Source organism: Brassica napus, chromosome C7, assembly GCF_020379485.1.
Source record: "Brassica napus cultivar Da-Ae chromosome C7, Da-Ae, whole genome shotgun sequence".
NCBI lineage: Eukaryota > Viridiplantae > Streptophyta > Magnoliopsida > Brassicales > Brassicaceae > Brassica > Brassica napus.
Window position 1 is genome coordinate 22367226 of NC_063450.1, and position 18220 is coordinate 22385445.

Below are 18220 nucleotides of genomic sequence, written 5' to 3' on the forward strand. Positions count from 1 at the left end.
GTCCCAAGAAGTCGGATGAGTCTTTAACTAGATATGATTCTTCTTCCGAAAAATTTGGCAGTCTCTTACCCACGATTCTCCTCATGACATTAGGATAGTCCCCAAACACAAGCGTGTGCAAAATCCTACATAAATGAAAACGTTGTTTTTCCATTTCCATCAGAGCAGCCAAAGAAGAATTTTTTTAAATAAACTCAAGATAGTTGTGTACAGCAAACCAGCCTAGTAAGAAATCTTTGGCTCTCTGAGTTGCCATCTCGTCCTCTTCAGAACTAGTAAAAGGAACCATCCAGAATGCAAAACAGGCTATACCTACAAATCCATTCTGCTTGTGCTATACAGTCGATCTCAAAAAAGAGAGAGAGTCATATCGAGCAATTCAAGGAACCATGGATATGTATGTGTGTATTACGCTTGCCTTATACTTTTGCTTATACAATCTCGCGGTAGATGCATGTGCAAGCAACATGTTATGGAGTGCAATATATGGCTCAGTGGAGGAGTTTCCTTTGGAGCAGTTGACCATCCCAAATGGAGGAGAACAATGGCTAGGAGGGCCTGATCCCAAGTCATAACCTACCCATGCTACTATATTGGGCTCATTAATTGTTGACCAGAATTTCACTGCGTTCCCAAACTCTTTGAAGCAAACGTCTCCAAAAGCCGTGAAGTCACCACTGCCATAAAAAAAATCACATAAGGCGATATATACCATACACTTCAATTTTATTAGAGATTCTATTACAATAAAAAATGTGGTAGCAAGAAAATGTTGGATTTACATGATTTTGCGGTTGATCCATCCTCCGTATTCATCCTCAAGAGCCTGAGGGAGATCATTGTGATGCAATGTAACTTGCGGTTCAATTCCTGCACAAAGAAACATAACAACAAAACTCAATTCACGTTCTTACCAAGACACAAGACATATAATCACGTTGACTTTACCATGTGTTTTGAGCTCCTGTATGAGATTTTTATAGAAACGCAAACCCTTTAAATTCACAGGACCTCTTCCACCTGAAACATGAAAAACCAACCGAACAAAAAATAAAGGCGTTAAGTTACAAAAAAAATAAAATAAAAGCGTTTACAGCTCGAGCAAGGTAACAAATTCGAGTTGAAGCAAGGAAACCACACGCACTTGGTATAAGCCGCGACCACGAGATGGAGAGTCGGAGTGCATCTAAACCCATGTCATACATCAGCCTTACGTCCTCCTTCCTACACAGCATTATCATTCTCCAAAACTTATAGCTTAGCTGACTTTTTAACAAATATTACGTCTGTCTGCATAATTGACCACTAGACAAACCTTATATTTATGATACCCATCACAAGCTATATCTCCGTTAGATCCATTACCTGGTGATATTGATTGTAATTAAAACCCTAGAAAAATCTCAATAATCTAAAACCATCTCCGATGGTCGACTCTATTTTTTTTTTTAAATATAGTAACTCTATAATACACAGCTAAGTTATATTCAAATGACACTCTACTTTAGATAGAAAATTGAATGATGAACAAAAAATGAATTACTATATTTATAGAATAAATTCAGTTTTATTTTGTTATAGATTGAAATATATAGTTGAATTAAAGTATTTTTACTTTAAACTCTATTTTGGAGTGAAAAATAAAGTGAAGTCGAAAATGTCCTAATTAGTTGTTGAAATTCAACTCTCAAATAATTATTTAAGAACCAGATCTTAATTTTTTAGTTAAAAGTTAAGAGACGGATTATAAAAACCTCACCGTAAGAACCTCCCCCCATTAAACATGCTCTGACCTTTTCGAAATTTATATATCTTTTTGAAGAAAGTACGAATGTGTCAAAATATAACGAAATTAGCTAGGTGAGAGAAGTTACCTTATTTGTGTAAGATTCCTATTATATATGTACTTGTTTCTCGACATCCATTATTTATATATATATATATATATATCTATACTATCAGAGCAGAATCCCTCTTAGTATTATGCCTCTGATTTTTTCAATTAATTACAAAATTTTCCATTAACTTTTTCAGTGATTTTTTCAATAATAAACTTGATTTTGTCGGTCAAAACAATAAACTAGATTTGTAAAGGCAGTGAGTTTGAGTCTATTAAAGTAAAATAAGATATATGTTTGCTTTGTTTTCTGGTTGAATTGGTTTTTGCGACCCAACTTGATCTTTGCATGTGATTTTAAAATGCATCTCATTTTAATTCTTTTCAGCAAATTAAAATATTTGAAAATATAAAATATCGACATTATAATTTTTTCATAATATAAACATTACAAATTATATTTTTAATAAAAACTATAACATTTTTTTCTGAATATAGTAACGTTATGTTATTAAAATGATTTGTTATTCTTTGCTATATTATTTATTCCTTAAATAAATAGATATGCAAATAAAATAATTTTCTAAATATTTCTCCCATTTTATTATATTGGTGATTCACAATATGAAGATTTTTTTTTTATTTTACCTCACTTATTTGAAATGATTTAAAACAGAAATGTAACTAGAACCAAAAAATTCGAAATTTTTATATATCCATACCATACAAAATATCAAAATATTCAATCAGTTTAACCAAAACTCAACTTCATATATAATCAAAATTGTTCATATATTTCTAAACCAAAAACCACAACCAAACTGAAATCGAAAACAAATAAAAGCAAATTAGAGTTGAACGAAAACCGAAAATGTTTATAGCGAAATAAATTAGCTAACAAACAGTTACATCAATAAATTTGTCAACAAATATATTTCCGCGCTTTGAAATCACGGATCAAAATGTAGTATATATATATATATATACATGTATTTGGTTTGAATATGTTAACCTCCACATGGGGTCGTTTGAACCAGTTTAATTGAGTGGCCACCATTTCGGCAATCAACTCTAACCATCTTCCATCAGATTCACTTTGTGTGGCAGACACTGAGACCACATGGAAATTCATTCCTATCCATAGCTTTTTCAATTATACAATAATTATTTGTCATTTCCAAACCAAACCAAACCCAAATTTAAAATCGACATAACTGAAATTTAATAAAATTTTACCACTGTTCGGGAACGCGCTAGGCGCTAGTCGGGCGGTCGGGTTGGGCCTAGCACCTAAAGAGAAAATCGAGGATTAATCGAAAATTATGCGGGGCGGAATTTTTAGATGGTTTACTATGTTATAAAACATGTTAATCTTTAATTATGTATAACATTAATACATTTTCATGTTTAAAATTGTATAAAACAGACAAATAGAATATATAAATTTAATATAGTGTAATTTTCATCAAAATTATGAATATAAATGATATTTATAAAATTTTAGATCAGATAAACAAATAAAAATATTATTAAAACTAAAAAAAAAAAAAAATAGATTAGTCAATATGTCTCAAGTTCGACAGCTCATTTTGTTATTTTTATTTTTTTCTTTAAGAGAATGGCATTTACGTAATTATCATTATCTTCTTCGTATCCTTAAGTTTTTTACTCCTGCAATCCTTTTATCTTGTCACCATATCTTGCACTTCTTAAGTTTTTTATTTCTGCAATTCTTTTATCTTGTCACCATATCTTGCACTTCTACGAATGATTAGACTTGATTCAGGATCATTTAGTCTCGATTTGATCTTTATTGGAGTTGACAAATCAAAATCACAACTTGGTTTTGGTGATTTTAACGATTTATACTACGCGGATTTAGATAATTAATCGCCGATTACTATTAAACTACAGTTTCTGCGGTCAAAACTCGGGTTGCCGGATAATGGCACCGATCATGTCCAACTCGCCACGGAAGCTCACCGCACAACGCGTTCTCGTCCGCTTACTCGCCTAGGCGGACGACTTTTAGAACAGGGAATTTTACTATTTAATTACATTATTATTTAAGGGAATCTAGCTCTAGTAACTTTTTTTTTTTTTTTTTGAAATTTAAGTAGATAGCTGACCGTAAAAATCTAGTGGACAAATTAAACATGACAAAACATGGTGTCCACATAATCGAACTGAAAATGTTGAAAAAATAGTTTCGCATAGCCATCTTAAACAACAATACATCAGAAAAAACTTTATATGGTTCTTTTGAGAAATTGAATAAAACAATTTCGGTGCAGAAAATAATTATTCGAGAAAACATTAAAGAACTTAACGAGAACATTAATTAAGTTTTAGCTAACATCCATCATCCATGAGATGGGTTACTGATTATTCGATTGTTCTTATGGGGGTTTAAGAACGGTTTTTAGCTTTTTTTAGTCAAAAGTTAAAAGACGAGTTTTTATATTCCGCTAATAACTCCACCCTAAAAACTCACCAATAATATGTCAAGAGACTATAATTGTGTGACAACGCCACACGACTCAAATTACAATTTATCAATGGCTCTCTAAGAGCAACAACTGTTATATCATAGGAGCAACGCATCCAAAAACTTTATTGGAAAAAAAGACTTCAAATGCTACACATATCTAATGAAGGGACCAATCATATGATTCTAAGAGTAGACAAATAGTAATCCATTATTCATTCATTCTCCACCATCGCAGCGTAATGCCCATCGTTCATATTCTGCAAATCCCAAAACACACTTATCATTATATTCTCCCCCAAAACAAAATTTCCAGAGAAGACGAATCAACCACAATCTACAATACCTTAGCTAACATCCTCTGCTTGTTCAAGAACAGCGTCCTCGCCTTGTTGAGAGCTGAGTTTGGTGATTTAAACAACCTCTGCCACAAATAAAAGCAAATAATGCAATGAGAACCAGAAATAATAAAAGGAACTAAGTCTAGCAAACAAACAACCTTTTCTTCACTAGACATAGTGGAATGTCCACCAATTTTCTTTGGAGTGAAACTAAATACATCATGTAGGAACTCATTCTCCTGCGGTTTGCCAAATTGAATGAAACAGTAAAGAGTCAATCTTTAAAGAAAGAAAACCTAAGAGATTGGAAAGAAAATAAATAAGAAAACAAACCTGCATATGCTTGATAAAGCCACCCCCAAGGAAATGCTTCAAAAAATTCAACTGTTGAAAAAGTAACATGTCTATGTTAAAAACCAGTCCCAAGAACAAAAGAGAGAGAGAGAGAGAGAGACAAACAACAGAACAGGTCGAGAGAAACCTGTATCATCTGATACCACGTTGACGTCTGTAAAGAGTCCCCACCAACCTTTGTAGAGGTTTCAGGTGCGACTCCATTCTAATCAAAATTCAAACAAAAGAGTCAACAAAAAACCTCACCAAGAGCATACAAGGTGGATGCATGCATACCTCAAGAAACTCAACGAGATCTTTGAACAAACTTCGTTGCGTGTTGAGATCTTTCTTGGCAGAACCTTTACCACCTGCTTCCGCAGCGAGGTCTCTAACTTGGTTAGTGACTTTAGATTTCACACCATGCATGTTCATCAATGCCTCCTGAGACACGCTTCCTTCTTTCACTGATCCATTAGCAGTAGACCCTTTGGCTTCCGCAGCAAACTTCTCTAGAGTTCGCAACTCAAATATAAGAGCAAGCGCTTCACCAGCAGCTATACGTACAGATCGGTCATCCTTCTCCAACAGTGAGGAGAGATAAGTTACGATCCTGCAATGATTATCAATATCCAATCAGCTTATACATGCATTATATAAGTGACGCTAGATCAATAAATAAATGTATGAAGCCCCACTCACTCTTGCCAAAGTTTGGGACCTAGAGTCCATCGATCAACTGTTGTGAGCAAAAACGCCCAGGAAGAGACAAGAGTAGTTATCACAGCAGGTGAAGGTTTTGTTGCAACAACCTACACAAAACGCCAACTTACACTGTGAGCCTACTACATACTTTAGGTTGACCAATTGTTAGAACTCTCGGTTTAATACGAGAAAAGAGTAAAGATGCATACATTAGAACCCAGTTTGGGGTGAATCATTTGCCATATAATCTGCATAGATCTCTCGGTTTGCTCTGGATTGGCCCCGCCAACAAAGGTTATGACTGCTAAACACTCAAGAGTCTGCACTAAAATAGCAGGAATATCAACGCGTAAATTCAAGATGAACACTGTTTAGAAGCTTTTAACAGAATAACAAGCTGCTCGATTACGAAACCATCCATACCGAGGTTATTTTCAAGGCTTCACGGCCCGATTTAAGGGCCTGAGAAAGAGGTGTGACAGATTCTTCCAGAATCTCTTGTGCTTGATCCCCGAGTCCAACAGTCAATGCTAGCAACCCTGCAAACGCCACATTAACTGTTATTACAAAATTGATGAATAAGTTGCTTTAACTGGGGAACTAACCAATAACATGTGATGCTAACGAGGTCTCCTTAATGGACCCTTTCTTGATGCAGTGTAAACACTGATGCAACAAAGTGGCAAATCTGAAACATTAGATAACAATCAGGGTTAAACACTGAACCACAATGAGTTATGTATGATGTATGATTAGCTAACACCAAAACTCTAAGATTGTTCAAGGAGGAAACAGAGAAAGAGATGGTTGGTTACTTCTTTTCGACAAACTCATGCTGCAAGTCGCTGTTGAATGCGTTCAAAATGGAGGCCAAAGCTTGCTCTCTCGTTGAACTCCTTCACAACATCCAGAAAGAAGTCAAATATCAGTTTTGCATCCAAAATCAAGCAAAAGCACATTAAAAACCAGCTTTGAATACAATTAAAAAGTGATGGGAGAGGAGAAGCATACCTTTGCTCATAGAGAGCATCAAGGGATTGATCCAACATAACATCTTTGTGAACCTGAACTTCATCCATGCCGGGTCGCTCAGATTGCATGGTGGAGGAAGAGCTTATACTACTCGTATCATCATCACTATCAAGCAAATCCATCCGAGCGTTCTTACGCTGAGTTTCTGCAAAAGTGAAGCTTAGTTTTCCTATATCAAACGATATCTCAACTTTACCAACCACACCAAGAAACATAAAAGAGCCGAAGACAAAGAAATCGAACAAGACTCAAATCAATAAGATTCAAAAGCAAGGAACATAAGCAAGCTTCAAAGTTTTCTCTTTAGGTTTGTATTGATTCTCAAAAAGTAAGTGTTTCTCCTCATAATCGATAGGGAAGCAATCTCATAACAGACCAAAACTAGGAATGAGAAGTGACATAGTCAGTATACAGACAAGGTGTTTTGGATCAAAAACAGTCTGAACAAACAAGATACGTAATACAAAATCCTTCTAAACCAGTAAACGTCAGCAGTCTCTAAAGCACTACTCAATTTAGCAAAACCAGAGAGTTACAAGTAAGCATTCGAACCCAATTGAATTTGAAAACTAAAACTGAAACCCAATTCGAATTGAGCTAAAATTCGAAATAGAGAAGATAAAGCTTACTTTTGCCCATGGTGGTTGTCTTGTCGGAGGCTGGTTCTTTGCGGAAACTAGAACTGTGTCAGAAGGACTTATGAAAACAACGATCGGAAACAATCGAAGCGCGAACACCACTACAAAAGAAGAGCAACAAAAGTCTGGAAGAGGAATGAGATCGGAGAGGCGATGTATCCATCAAAGAGCGATTAATTTCAGGGGAGAGGTGGAGAAAGTTTCAGACTTTCGTTACGTCTTTGGTCAAACAAGGAAGGAAGGAAGGAAACGTGAGCGGTGAGTTTGTTTATATCTAAGAGGGGCCGACTCGGTGAAAATCGAAGAAGAATCAACCCACTCACTTCTATGGAATATGCTCTCGCACGTGGCTCGTTTTCTAGCCGTTGGATCCTGATGTGCCGACGTGATTGTGATTTCATTTTCTTCTCGAACACCTTGTTTAACTAGGGGCATTGCCTCGTGGACGGGGGACGGATCCGTCCACGTTTCATCTCAATATTTGTTAGACTTATTGTAGCTGTGAATTTTACGTTTTAGGTTTATCATTGTTTTTCACCTTTTTTTTAATTATTATAGGTTACAGTTACGATGATGAACTGTGTATGCACTGTTCTCCACTCACGAATGACTAAACTGTGTTAGTAATGTGATTGATATAGTTTGTGGTGTTGCTTGCTGTGTCACCGAGACTTATTGTTTGTTTGTCTTTTTAATTTGTTACTTGTACTGTTGATATTACATAAATTATATTAAGGTTGTTGAAAGTACATTTTGTTTCTGGATATTTTTTCTCCACTTTAGTTGTGTAAGTTGTTTGTATTAAGTAATAATTTTTTTATTCTTATTATGTTGGTTATATGTTTTTTTATTTTTAAACTTGTTACTTTTATCGGATCTTTAAAACAAATACATGAAAACTTGTAGAAATAACTATAAAATAAGTGACAATTAGTATTTGGGCCTTAATAGGTTTTAAACGAATATATATATTTCTCATAAGAAGACAATAGCATTGGTCTGTTGACGTTGAGCATGTAAGCTATTTTCATAAGACAAGAGGAATGAGCAGGTGGAGATGTTGTTGCCGCCTTTGTGTCTGTTGGGATTGTCTCTTGTATCTCCTGGTGTGGCTGTGTTTGTTTCTCTTTTATTTGATGGGTAATATGTAAACAAAAATCATTGGTAGTTGTATTTATCAGAGTTTGTAACTTACTCTGTTTTTTTTTGTTTATGTAATTTCACTGATCTTGGTTGTTGTCTTCATCTTCTTTGTAAGCATATGCGAAAGTAAGTTTGTAAATTGTTAAATAGCTGGCCGAGTAATTTGTATTTGTTTAGCTGGCTCAATGTATGTGTCGTTGAGTTTTAGTTGAGTTGATTTGTTTGGTATATTTGTTTTGAAGCTTATTTGTAAGATTAGACAAAAAGAGAGGTGATCATTAATGATTCGTCTTTTTTGGGATTCTAGTTTTTTTATGTTTTGATTGTTTGTGTTATTGTGGTTTCTTTTAAGCTGTAAAATAAAGATTTGTGTAAAATTAGATTGATAAGTAAGGGAGATAAATAGATGATCACAAATCTTGGGTAGGAAATATTTTTTATTATTGATGTCAGCAAGGGAATTATGTGTTGATTGTTTCTTACGGATCAATGAGGAGACGAATAACGACTCGAGTTGTTTCTTTGGTGAGGTCAGAGCCCTGGACAGAATGGATTTGCCCAACCACATCTGGAGTTTAAATATCAGTTATGATATCGAAACATAAAATAAACCCAGATGCAATATGCTAATATACATACCTGAGAGTTTTAGGTTTGTGTTCGCAATCACTTGGAGATTGTCGAACTGTCTAATCCTGACTAGAGATTGATCTCATGAGCACCCGTGATGACTTCATCAATAATGGTTAGTGAGATGAAACGAATGAGGAATGAATGATCAGTTATGTTGTTCATGCTTGAGCACCTAGCAACTTCAAAACGATCGACTTTCACAATGGAATCTGGTTTCAAAGATGATATGTAATGATTAGCACGTCCGACGGGAGTAAACCCATGAATCACGGAATCTTCAAATAACATTATTTAACAAAGAATCAGGAAATCAATTAAAACAATTATGTTAAATAAGTGTGATAGATCGAAGATTAACTTACCTTTTCATCAAGGAAGAGAACCGTGATTCCCACAAACTCTCTGTCTTTCTTGAAGTTCAGAGAATTCCAGAAGCGGAGGAAGCCAGAGGCTATGCTCTGACTACTACAACCAAGATGGAGAGACTCGAAGGTTGAGTGACGGACGCCGGGACGCCGGTTTGAGGAACATGAGAAGTAGAGAGAAACATTTTCTAGAAGATGGTTTAAGCTAAGAGGAATCAATGAGTTTTGTGGAGATGCAAATTGGGTTCATCAAAGATGAGAATCATGTATATAGGGTTTACATAGGGGCTACAAATCAAGAACATTTATGATCAAGCGATTTAAGATGGGGACATGAAGAGTTCACCGGTGAATAAATAGATTACGAACAGATACACGGCGCAACTCTATAACTCTTGAGACAATGATGAAAAGAACTCAAACTCATGTTAAACGACAACAGTTTACAATATGGGAAAACTATGATTGTTGCAAACTTGAGTTTTTTTCATATAACGTGATGAATTCCATTTAAAAATGAAATCCATAATACACTTGTAGGCCCGACCCTCAGAGGAAACCAAAGAAGCAAGGGCTTCCGACCTTCATAAATATATATTAGGTTTGGTCATAAATGTACAAAGTATCATTTAGCTTAGTGGTATAAATATTGGTGTTTATATCTCAATAACTCGGGTTCAATACATGAGTTTGATATTTTTTCACACTTTTTAAAAGTGGACCTCACAAAACGCTGACGTGGCGCGCTGAGGAGTGAGGAAAAATTCAACTATTATAATATAGATTTATCAACTTTTTCATTTTCGTATAAATTTTCATTTTTGGAAATACCTTTAACCAGTTCGTTCAAAAAGAAAAGGGCGGATATATTTTTTGTTTTAAGTTTTTTGACAAATTTAATTTTTATATTTGTGTTTTTTAATCATATTTATGTTTAGTATTAATTTAATTTAATATAATTTTTGGTAATGACTTATGTTAACTAATCTATAAAAAAGATAACTGATTATATTATTGAAATATATTATTTAAATATTATAACATATATTGTCCGTAACAAAATGTGTAGTTGTTTTCATAAAAAAAAAGTGTAATTAGTCCTGTATAAATGCGATGGAGTTATTTTTTTTTTTTTTAATGGATAAATGCGGTATAGTTACTATATATATATTAGTCAAACATGTACTGGTGGTTTATTTGCGCTCTCATAAACGTGGTAGTTATGAATCCCTAGAATTAAGAATTAAAGGGAAAGTTACAATAAATCAAATTATAAATAAGTAGAAAAATGTAGAAATAGCAAGAGTTATAAAATATTATTTTTGGACTTAATATTTATCAATTGGACATGATTGTGTTTTAATAGAATAGACTCGATTCTGACCCGCCATTTGAAAAGACATGTATATATTTTTTTTAATTGTTTGTGAAATTTAATTTTTATATTTGTGTTTTTTTTAATTATATTTTTAATTACTATTAATTCAATTTAATATAATTTTTGGTAACTATATTAAATATGTCAAGTTGCATAACTATACACTTGTGTCATATGCATTTTTGAAATTATTTTTAAATTTTATTCCTAAAGTTTATAACATGTTATATTTTCTTAATAGTTACTTAATATAATTAGTCAAGAATACCCGAAAAATCTGATTCGAAATCGACTCGGAAATCAAAGTCTCATACTTTATTAGATATGACTTATATACTTGAATGGTTTTTAAAGTGTTATATCTGAACACCAATATCAAATCCAATCCGCACCGAAAAATTAAAAAAATGAAAAAAAGTTGAAAAACTTAATTTTTAATATCTAATAGGTTAATTATAAAACCAAAGAACTAAACAATAGCTAAAATAATTGGTTGTAACATTATGGAAAGGATAAATACTTTGGGTCCGACGTGTTGATAAAAGATCTATATGTGAGTGATAAATGTATTCGTAAAATAATTAGTAAGAAAACTATATTTGAGTGGATTAATATGATTATTTAGTATGTTAAACGTTATATTAACCAACGCGGTTGGCCTACTGGTAGTTGAGGCCCAGAACCAATATGCTCCCTGCAGGTTCGATTCGCGTTGGCCACCCGGGCTAGGGTTAAATCCCAAGAATACGTGGAGTGCCGTGGGCCTCGCGAAAATAGTCGGTTGACCACGGTCGCTGGAAACCCGCGGTTACCTAAAAAAAAAAAAATGTTATACGTTATTGGTCGACCAGTATTTGTTTTCCACTTAAATACATCTTTATAACGGTAGAGGTGGGTGAGTTTCGAATGTTTGGATTTAAAGCAAAGGTTACAAAAAATGTATATTAATAATAAGTAGTATGTACGACAGTTTTATAATAATGTTTAAATAAAATTAGATACAATTATATAAAGAAAATAATAAGTAATTTTTTAAATAGAAAAATAAATAGTTGGACATAACATTTATCAATAGGTCATGCATTTATTTTAATATAATAGATAACAATAAATAAATTTGATTTGTGATAATTTAGATTTTAAGGAAACTTTTACTATATCATTAGAAAGAATTATGATATAGAGAACCAAAATTATTTCAAGTGGTTTAGATTAATATTAATTTATTTTCATTATTGATAATTTCATGAATTTGTTATATATAAGCTTAATATTTTTTTGGTTTTACATTATAATAATTTTATTTAATTCTTTGTTATCATAATTTTTATTTGTTTAAAAAAAAAATAGTCAGATAAGAAATTAAAATTGAAACTAAAATCTAAAGTTAAATTATTTAATTACTTTTATGTGAATTAATATTCAATCCACATGTTTGGAATGAAGAGATAAGAGCACCGGCCGCACCGCGATTCAAATCTCATCGTCTTCTCTGTTAAGACTCATACTTTAATCCTTTCTTCAACGAAACTCATACATCATCTCCATGCCAAACTAATCCACTTCGTGTCAATCAAAACCAAATGAATCTCCCAATAAAAGTGTAAATGCTCCAAGTCCGATAATCTCATATCAAAAAGTCAAGGAAAAGGAACCAAAAATTTCTGATTTTGATTGGTAAAAAAAAACTGATGAAATCAGAACACTTTAGTATTTGAATCAAGATAGCATCGTAGCAAAGAGTAACTACTGGAACAGAAACAAAAAGTAAAACTATAATTTACAGACGGACTGAAAGAGGAAGGAGCAACTTTCTCTATATTTCAGAAAGAAGAAGAAGTGGGTCCCGCAAATTTTGGGTTTAGTTAACGTAGAGATTATAAAATATGTTGATTGAAGTAGTTATTAAGATAATTAATTAGATGCAGTTATATTTTAAAATGAACTAAACATATATCAATTGATCATGTTTCTAATTTACTAGTATTGACTAGATTCTTACCCGCTCTAAAAGGGCAGGTATATTTTTTGGTTTACATTTTTTAGAAATTTAATTTTTATATTTATGTGTGTTTTAGTCAAATTTGTGTTTTTTATATAATATTTCTCTTAAATAATTAATAAAATGTTTTGATAACTGTATTAAAATAGTTGGACCACATCTATATCAATAGGTCATGTTCGTGTTTTAATAGAATAGATACCTTTAACCTTTAATTTCATGAGTAAATATAACATAACCTCTAAAAAATCTCATATCTTACATTTTTGGGATTATACAAATATTTCACCTTTTGTAGTTTTTATATATTTACATATCTTTTGTATATATTTTTAAATACGATTTATTTTACCAAAGTTAAAGCAAAAAAAAAATACGATTTATTTTATAATAAAAAGTTCTTAAATTCTTAATGAAAATTTAATAAACATATTCAAAAATGGATTTAAAACTTAAAATAGTTTAGCATTTAAAAAAAAATGATCGTAATATATTAAAATAGTTACTAAATATTTAGATGTTGATTAATTTTTTCACTACAAAATCTAAATGACGTGTTTACAAATCTGAGAATCCATTGGTATATTTGCAAATGTCGGATTAATGGGAGGCGGAGGAACCAAAGGTGAATGTGCCAGAGGCAAAAGGGGTGGTTGAGCTTGAGGCGGAGATGGTAGCATTTCTGGTGGCGGTGGATGAGATTGAGCTTGTAGTAGTGACTCTGTCACAGAGGGTAATGAATATCCTAAAGGCGAAGCTGGATAAGCTTGATCAAAATGATGTACTTGTGGTCCTTGTGACTGAGAGACTGGAGGCACGGGAGGCGGCACGAATGGACCTGAAACCTGCTGCGGCGGAGGAGGTCCTTGAGTCTGTGATGATGTTACTGCAATACCACTTGGAGAGATTTGGTGGCCCAGAGATCTAGCATCCCAAGAGGTGTTTGGAGGAGAGTAAATGGGTTGTTGAACAAACGGAAATAGAAGCATCTGAGATGTCGGTGTCGCATACTGGAGCTGGCCTAGGCACACATGAAGGATTCCATGAGACTGAGTAACGGTGGTCTAAGATTCCTACACAAATCTTTCCGCCCACAAAAAAAGACATTCATGATTCAGGAGAGGTAAGATAGAAAGCTAACCTCCTTATGCAGGATTTACAAGAGTGTTACTAGAAGTAAGCCAGTTTTGCTGAAAGGTACCTCCAGGAAGTACATCATTACAGTGGTTATCCATACTCATTAAGGAAGCACATATTCCTCTGATCCACTATATGATTTTGTTGTGGGAGCCATTTGAAGGTGCCTCTCTGAATGACTGTTGAGACAAGAAACAAAGACACAAAGTGCATCACTATGCTAAACTTCAACAGTTCAAAATCATCAAGGAAATCATAGCTTGGAAGAAGCAGAGACGAACCTTCCTGTGAAGTTTACTTTTTTCTCCCCGATAAAACCTAAGATGGGCCATAACGATGGCAGCATCATCAGGTGTATCAAACTCCATTAGAAGGGCGTGTTTATAGTACATATCAGTCACCATTCGAGGTCCTTTATAAAGGGCTTGCCGTGACTCATGCACAATTTCATCCCTCTCCCACTGGCTAGATATGCTTTGAATATACAAATGAGTATAATAACCATATGCTACCCCGTTGAAAGATCCCCTTGCACCAACTCCTATATCCATAAATTTAATACGCCAAGGAAATTCTACTCACAATTATTTTCGAGCTCTGATTGCGTCAATTATACTTCTATATTCAGCCAAGGCAAAATCCTTTCACTGGATCAAAAGAAAAAATGATCTACTGGACCGTACCCACCAAGCTGAAACCTTAGATGACCTTCAGTTTCATCTTGTCCTAAATACCCTAATCAAAGCTGCTCTGAGGCCGGAAAAATTTCATAAGCGATGGGGTCTCCATCTAAATACCAAACAATTTGCTCTGATGAAGGGCCACATGGTGCTGCTTGATAAACAGGTGATCCTCCAAGAACAATATTGTTCCTACCATCTGCAGAGATACTCCTTAAATCTGAAGGCCCTCTTGCAGAAGGAGATGGTGTATGATGGTTTATTAATCCCCTTGGGTTGGGTCCGAAGATCTACCGCATGACAGCTCTCTCTGGTCAACTGCCTTGAAATCCATAGATCATGAACCTCCAACATATGATATTGTGTTTAAGACTTATGATATTGTGTTTAAGACTTGGGATGTAGTAGATATCTTTGAGTGCTCTTCTCTCCCATGTTTTTCCGATGAACGTGATCGAACCTTTTCCAACAATCTCGACGTTTGATCCATCACCGAATTTGACTTTGCCTTTGATGCTCTCATCTAGGTTTGAGAAGAACTCTTTATTGCCTGTCATATGGTTACTTGCACCATTGTCAAGGTACCATCTACTCGTATTTCCATCGCATTCATCAAACCTCTTAGGAAACACTCTCTCTTCGTTGAGGAATACTACTTCATGCATATATAATGCATCTGCTTCTTGTGTTTCCGTTAGGTTAGCTTCTTCTCTTGGTCGTGTAGAACAATGTGACACGAAGTACCCCATATTGTCGCATCTCCAACATCTAACCTTAGAGTAGTCCTTCTTGGTCTTGTCCGAAGCTTCTCCTCCTTTGTTATGACCATCAGAACCATTAGACCTTCCTCGTCCTCTTCCTCTTCCACCATAACCTCTAACTCTGTCTCTTCCTCTTCCACCATAACCTCTATGGCTTCCACGACCTTGTGCATCATTCTTTACAAACATTAGCTTCGACTGATCTTCATCTTGGGTTTCTTCTTTGATGCATTCTTCGAAAGCCTTCAATCTCCCAACAATGTCTTCGAACCCCGTTGAATTTAGATCCAACACTTGTTCTAACGAAGCTACGATGTGAATGAACTTCGTTCTTGGAAGTCCCTCCAGAAACTTCTTTACCATCTTCAATGCTTCCATTATCTCTCCTAACGCGTCTGCTCTCGATGCTAAGCCTGAAAGTTTTCCTGTGTAGTCATCCCTTGTGTCAGTGTCTGCCATCTTCAGTTTGTCGAACTCAGACATCAAAGTTTGTAACCTCGCTTCTCTCACGCGATCATCACCTAGATTACGGGATTTTATAGCTTTCCAAATCTTCTTCGATGTATCATGTTCTCCTATCTGAAGTATTAGCGCTTTCGGGACTGATTGAAAGATTAGAACAATCGCCATATTGTTCTTCTTTGCATCATCGCTCCCAGGATCAATCGAATCCCAAACTTCGTATAAACGAAGCATCACTTTCATACGCATCGACCATACGGTGTAGTTGGTCGATGTTAATATAGGACATCGTATGTCCTTGTTCATCTCAAGACCGTTATCACGTGCTTGAGAATTGTCTCCCATGTTTTGATCGAAGTTACAACTCCTATTGTAAACGACCTTCGAAACCTCGAGCTCTGATACCAATTGTTGGAATTGTGTGAGTCCATGTCCAACTCTTAATATCCGATTAGTACGATATTGTCCACTTTAGGCCTAATTGGCTGGCCCGCATGGATCACAAATGTTGGATAATTCCAATTAACTTGAGGAGCAAGTTAATTCATTAAAGTGAAGTTTGATGAGTTAAGGAAAAAGGAAAACATATCGAGCTTAGGAAAGTTTTCATATTACTATTAGGGAAAGATGTAGCTTCGTCCTATATAAAGAGTTCTCGTGGAGAGATGTTTCATAAAGAGATGTTTCATCAAGAGAAACACATTGAAAGGTTTAGTTTTGAGAGAGTTTCTAAATCTAATAAGAAGTGCTAGTTATTATAATCTTTGTGTTTGTGCAACTTTAATTGGTATCAGAGCGGTTTGACGAAGATCTGTAAGAAGACCAAAATACCCCTTCGAATAGGAATGAAACCTTTCAAGATGGAAAAGGAGGGCATGGCAGAGATTAGTTAGAAGATCCTGGAAGTTCAGTTGTGGGATGGGCATCCTCAAAGCAACTCAAAGTAACCTTACGACTAAGGGTATCGAATATCGAAGATGCGATAAGGCACCGAGATGATTCGCTAGAGGAAAAAAAAGACACAAGGTGTGTGGTCCTTGGCTTGAGGGGGAGAATGAGAGATGTCAATCCAAGTCTCACATTGGATAATTAGACAAAGAGTGTCTAATATATAAAGAGATGTTCAACTCTAATTAGTACGAGAACTTTTGGAAAAGAGCCCAAAAGTAAATCCATGCGGGCCAGCCAATTAGGCCTAAAGTGGACAATATCGTACTAATCAGATATTATAGAGTTGGACATGAACTCACACAATTCCAACAGAGTGTTTATCAATTTTCTTATTTTTAATCATCAATTTTCTTATTTCTAATCATCCATTTTCCCCAAATTTTCCTAACAATTATTCAGTATTAAGTAGAAACGTAGGCTTGATATTATTTGACCTTGCTATCAAACATGGCCTCTTTCGTGTGGCTTCCTAGGAAAAAAAGGATGTTTCGTGTTTGGCTAGGTACGAAGGGTTTCCTCGGCCGAATACATCAATAATGTATCACTATTTTCAAATTTGTGCATATGCTTATAAAATAAAGCCCGCCGAATGATTAAACCATGTATATTTATTTTTTAACAGCTAGTTCGAATATATTTTTGTTTTCAAAAATCTGCGAGGAAAGACTGATTGTTACTTTATTAGTCCCAGTTGACTTTTCATATTTTATTACCCGAACCTTAATAAAGAAAAGGACAAAAAGAAAGAATTTAACAAAAATATCAGAGTGAACAGAACAACAACACCATCAATAGAAAATGGTACGTTCCCAAAGTATACCTCTCTGGTTGGGCTCAATTAAAGGGATTATTTATATGTTAAATCTGTAAGTCCTTCACGTAAGCCGAGACAAAAGGTTGTGATGGAAACCCATGTCGATTCCGTTGTAAGCCAGTGGTGCGTACATCCATAGATCATCCGAGCTCAATAACTACATATTATAACGTATATTGCAATTTGTTTAGTTCGCACTTACTCTTAACAGTATATATAAAGGTGAGTTCTAACAAAAATAAAACCGTAACGGCTAACATTAGTTTACATACCTTAATTTGAAGCTGCAAGAACTTCACGTAGTTCACCGCTTCTTCAAGCATCGTGCTTATATCAACTTTTGTTCCGTTTGGTACAAGGTTTTGCAGCGTCTTGAGCCTTTCGTTAATCTTCTCTCTTCGTTTCTGTAAAAATAATACCATGATTAACTAGAATCTCACGAAATTTGTTAATCTTTTTTTTTTTTGCTAAATTGTAAATATCATTATGAAAATGAAAGTTCGGTTACAAATTTAATTGA

General features: G+C 34.5%; 2 protein-coding genes and 1 pseudogene across 4 annotated transcripts; all 3 read right to left on the reverse strand.

Annotated features, from left to right (window-relative positions):
* Positions 1-164: 164 nt before the first annotated feature.
* LOC106389647 (beta-glucosidase 11-like) lies at positions 165-1919 on the reverse strand. 2 transcript variants are annotated; one of them, XM_048762442.1, is made up of 5 exons: positions 1316-1913; positions 1145-1220; positions 949-1020; positions 783-870; positions 165-677 (listed from the first exon to the last, which is right to left on the reverse strand). In XM_048762442.1, exons 2-5 carry the CDS (start codon positions 1203-1205, stop codon positions 380-382), a joined length of 519 nt encoding a protein of 172 aa, XP_048618399.1. In that variant the 5' UTR covers positions 1206-1220; positions 1316-1913; the 3' UTR covers positions 165-379. The 2 variants fall into 2 exon arrangements, with proteins under 2 accessions (XP_048618399.1, XP_048618398.1); XM_048762441.1 differs by having other exon boundaries at positions 1145-1919.
* Positions 1920-4334: 2415 nt separating this feature from the next.
* LOC106389648 (interferon-related developmental regulator 1) lies at positions 4335-7659 on the reverse strand. 2 transcript variants are annotated; one of them, XM_013829967.3, is made up of 13 exons: positions 7366-7655; positions 6716-6881; positions 6520-6600; positions 6310-6392; positions 6128-6243; positions 5914-6024; positions 5702-5811; positions 5297-5612; positions 5148-5225; positions 5000-5050; positions 4825-4905; positions 4672-4749; positions 4335-4585 (listed from the first exon to the last, which is right to left on the reverse strand). In XM_013829967.3, the coding sequence occupies exons 1-13, from the start codon at positions 7373-7375 to the stop codon at positions 4541-4543; spliced, it is 1326 nt and encodes a 441-aa protein (XP_013685421.1). In that variant the 5' UTR covers positions 7376-7655; the 3' UTR covers positions 4335-4540. The 2 variants fall into 2 exon arrangements, with proteins under 2 accessions (XP_013685421.1, XP_013685419.1); XM_013829965.3 differs by having other exon boundaries at positions 4672-4905; positions 7366-7659.
* A 5540-nt stretch (positions 7660-13199) lies between these two features.
* On the reverse strand, positions 13200-16280 carry LOC106384579 (annotated as a pseudogene).
* Positions 16281-18220: the final 1940 nt, after the last annotated feature.

Bases quoted from the DNA above. Each gene is read 5' to 3' on its own strand.
- LOC106389647 (XM_048762441.1), bottom strand. From the start codon at position 1,241: ATGATAATGCTGTGTAGGAAGGAGGACGTAAGGCTGATGTATGACATG. The intron at 1,021-1,144 runs GTGCGTGTGGTT...TTCATGTTTCAG, and splicing joins GTGGTCGCGGCTTATACCAA to GTGGAAGAGGTCCTGTGAAT. The intron at 678-782 runs GTAAATCCAACA...TTTTTATGGCAG, and splicing joins TGGATCAACCGCAAAATCAT to TGGTGACTTCACGGCTTTTG.
- LOC106389648 (XM_013829965.3), bottom strand. The intron at 6,393-6,519 runs GTAACCAACCAT...CTAATGTTTCAG, and splicing joins CATGAGTTTGTCGAAAAGAA to ATTTGCCACTTTGTTGCATC. The intron at 4,586-4,671 runs GTATTGTAGATT...TGGGATTTGCAG, and splicing joins AGCAGAGGATGTTAGCTAAG to AATATGAACGATGGGCATTA.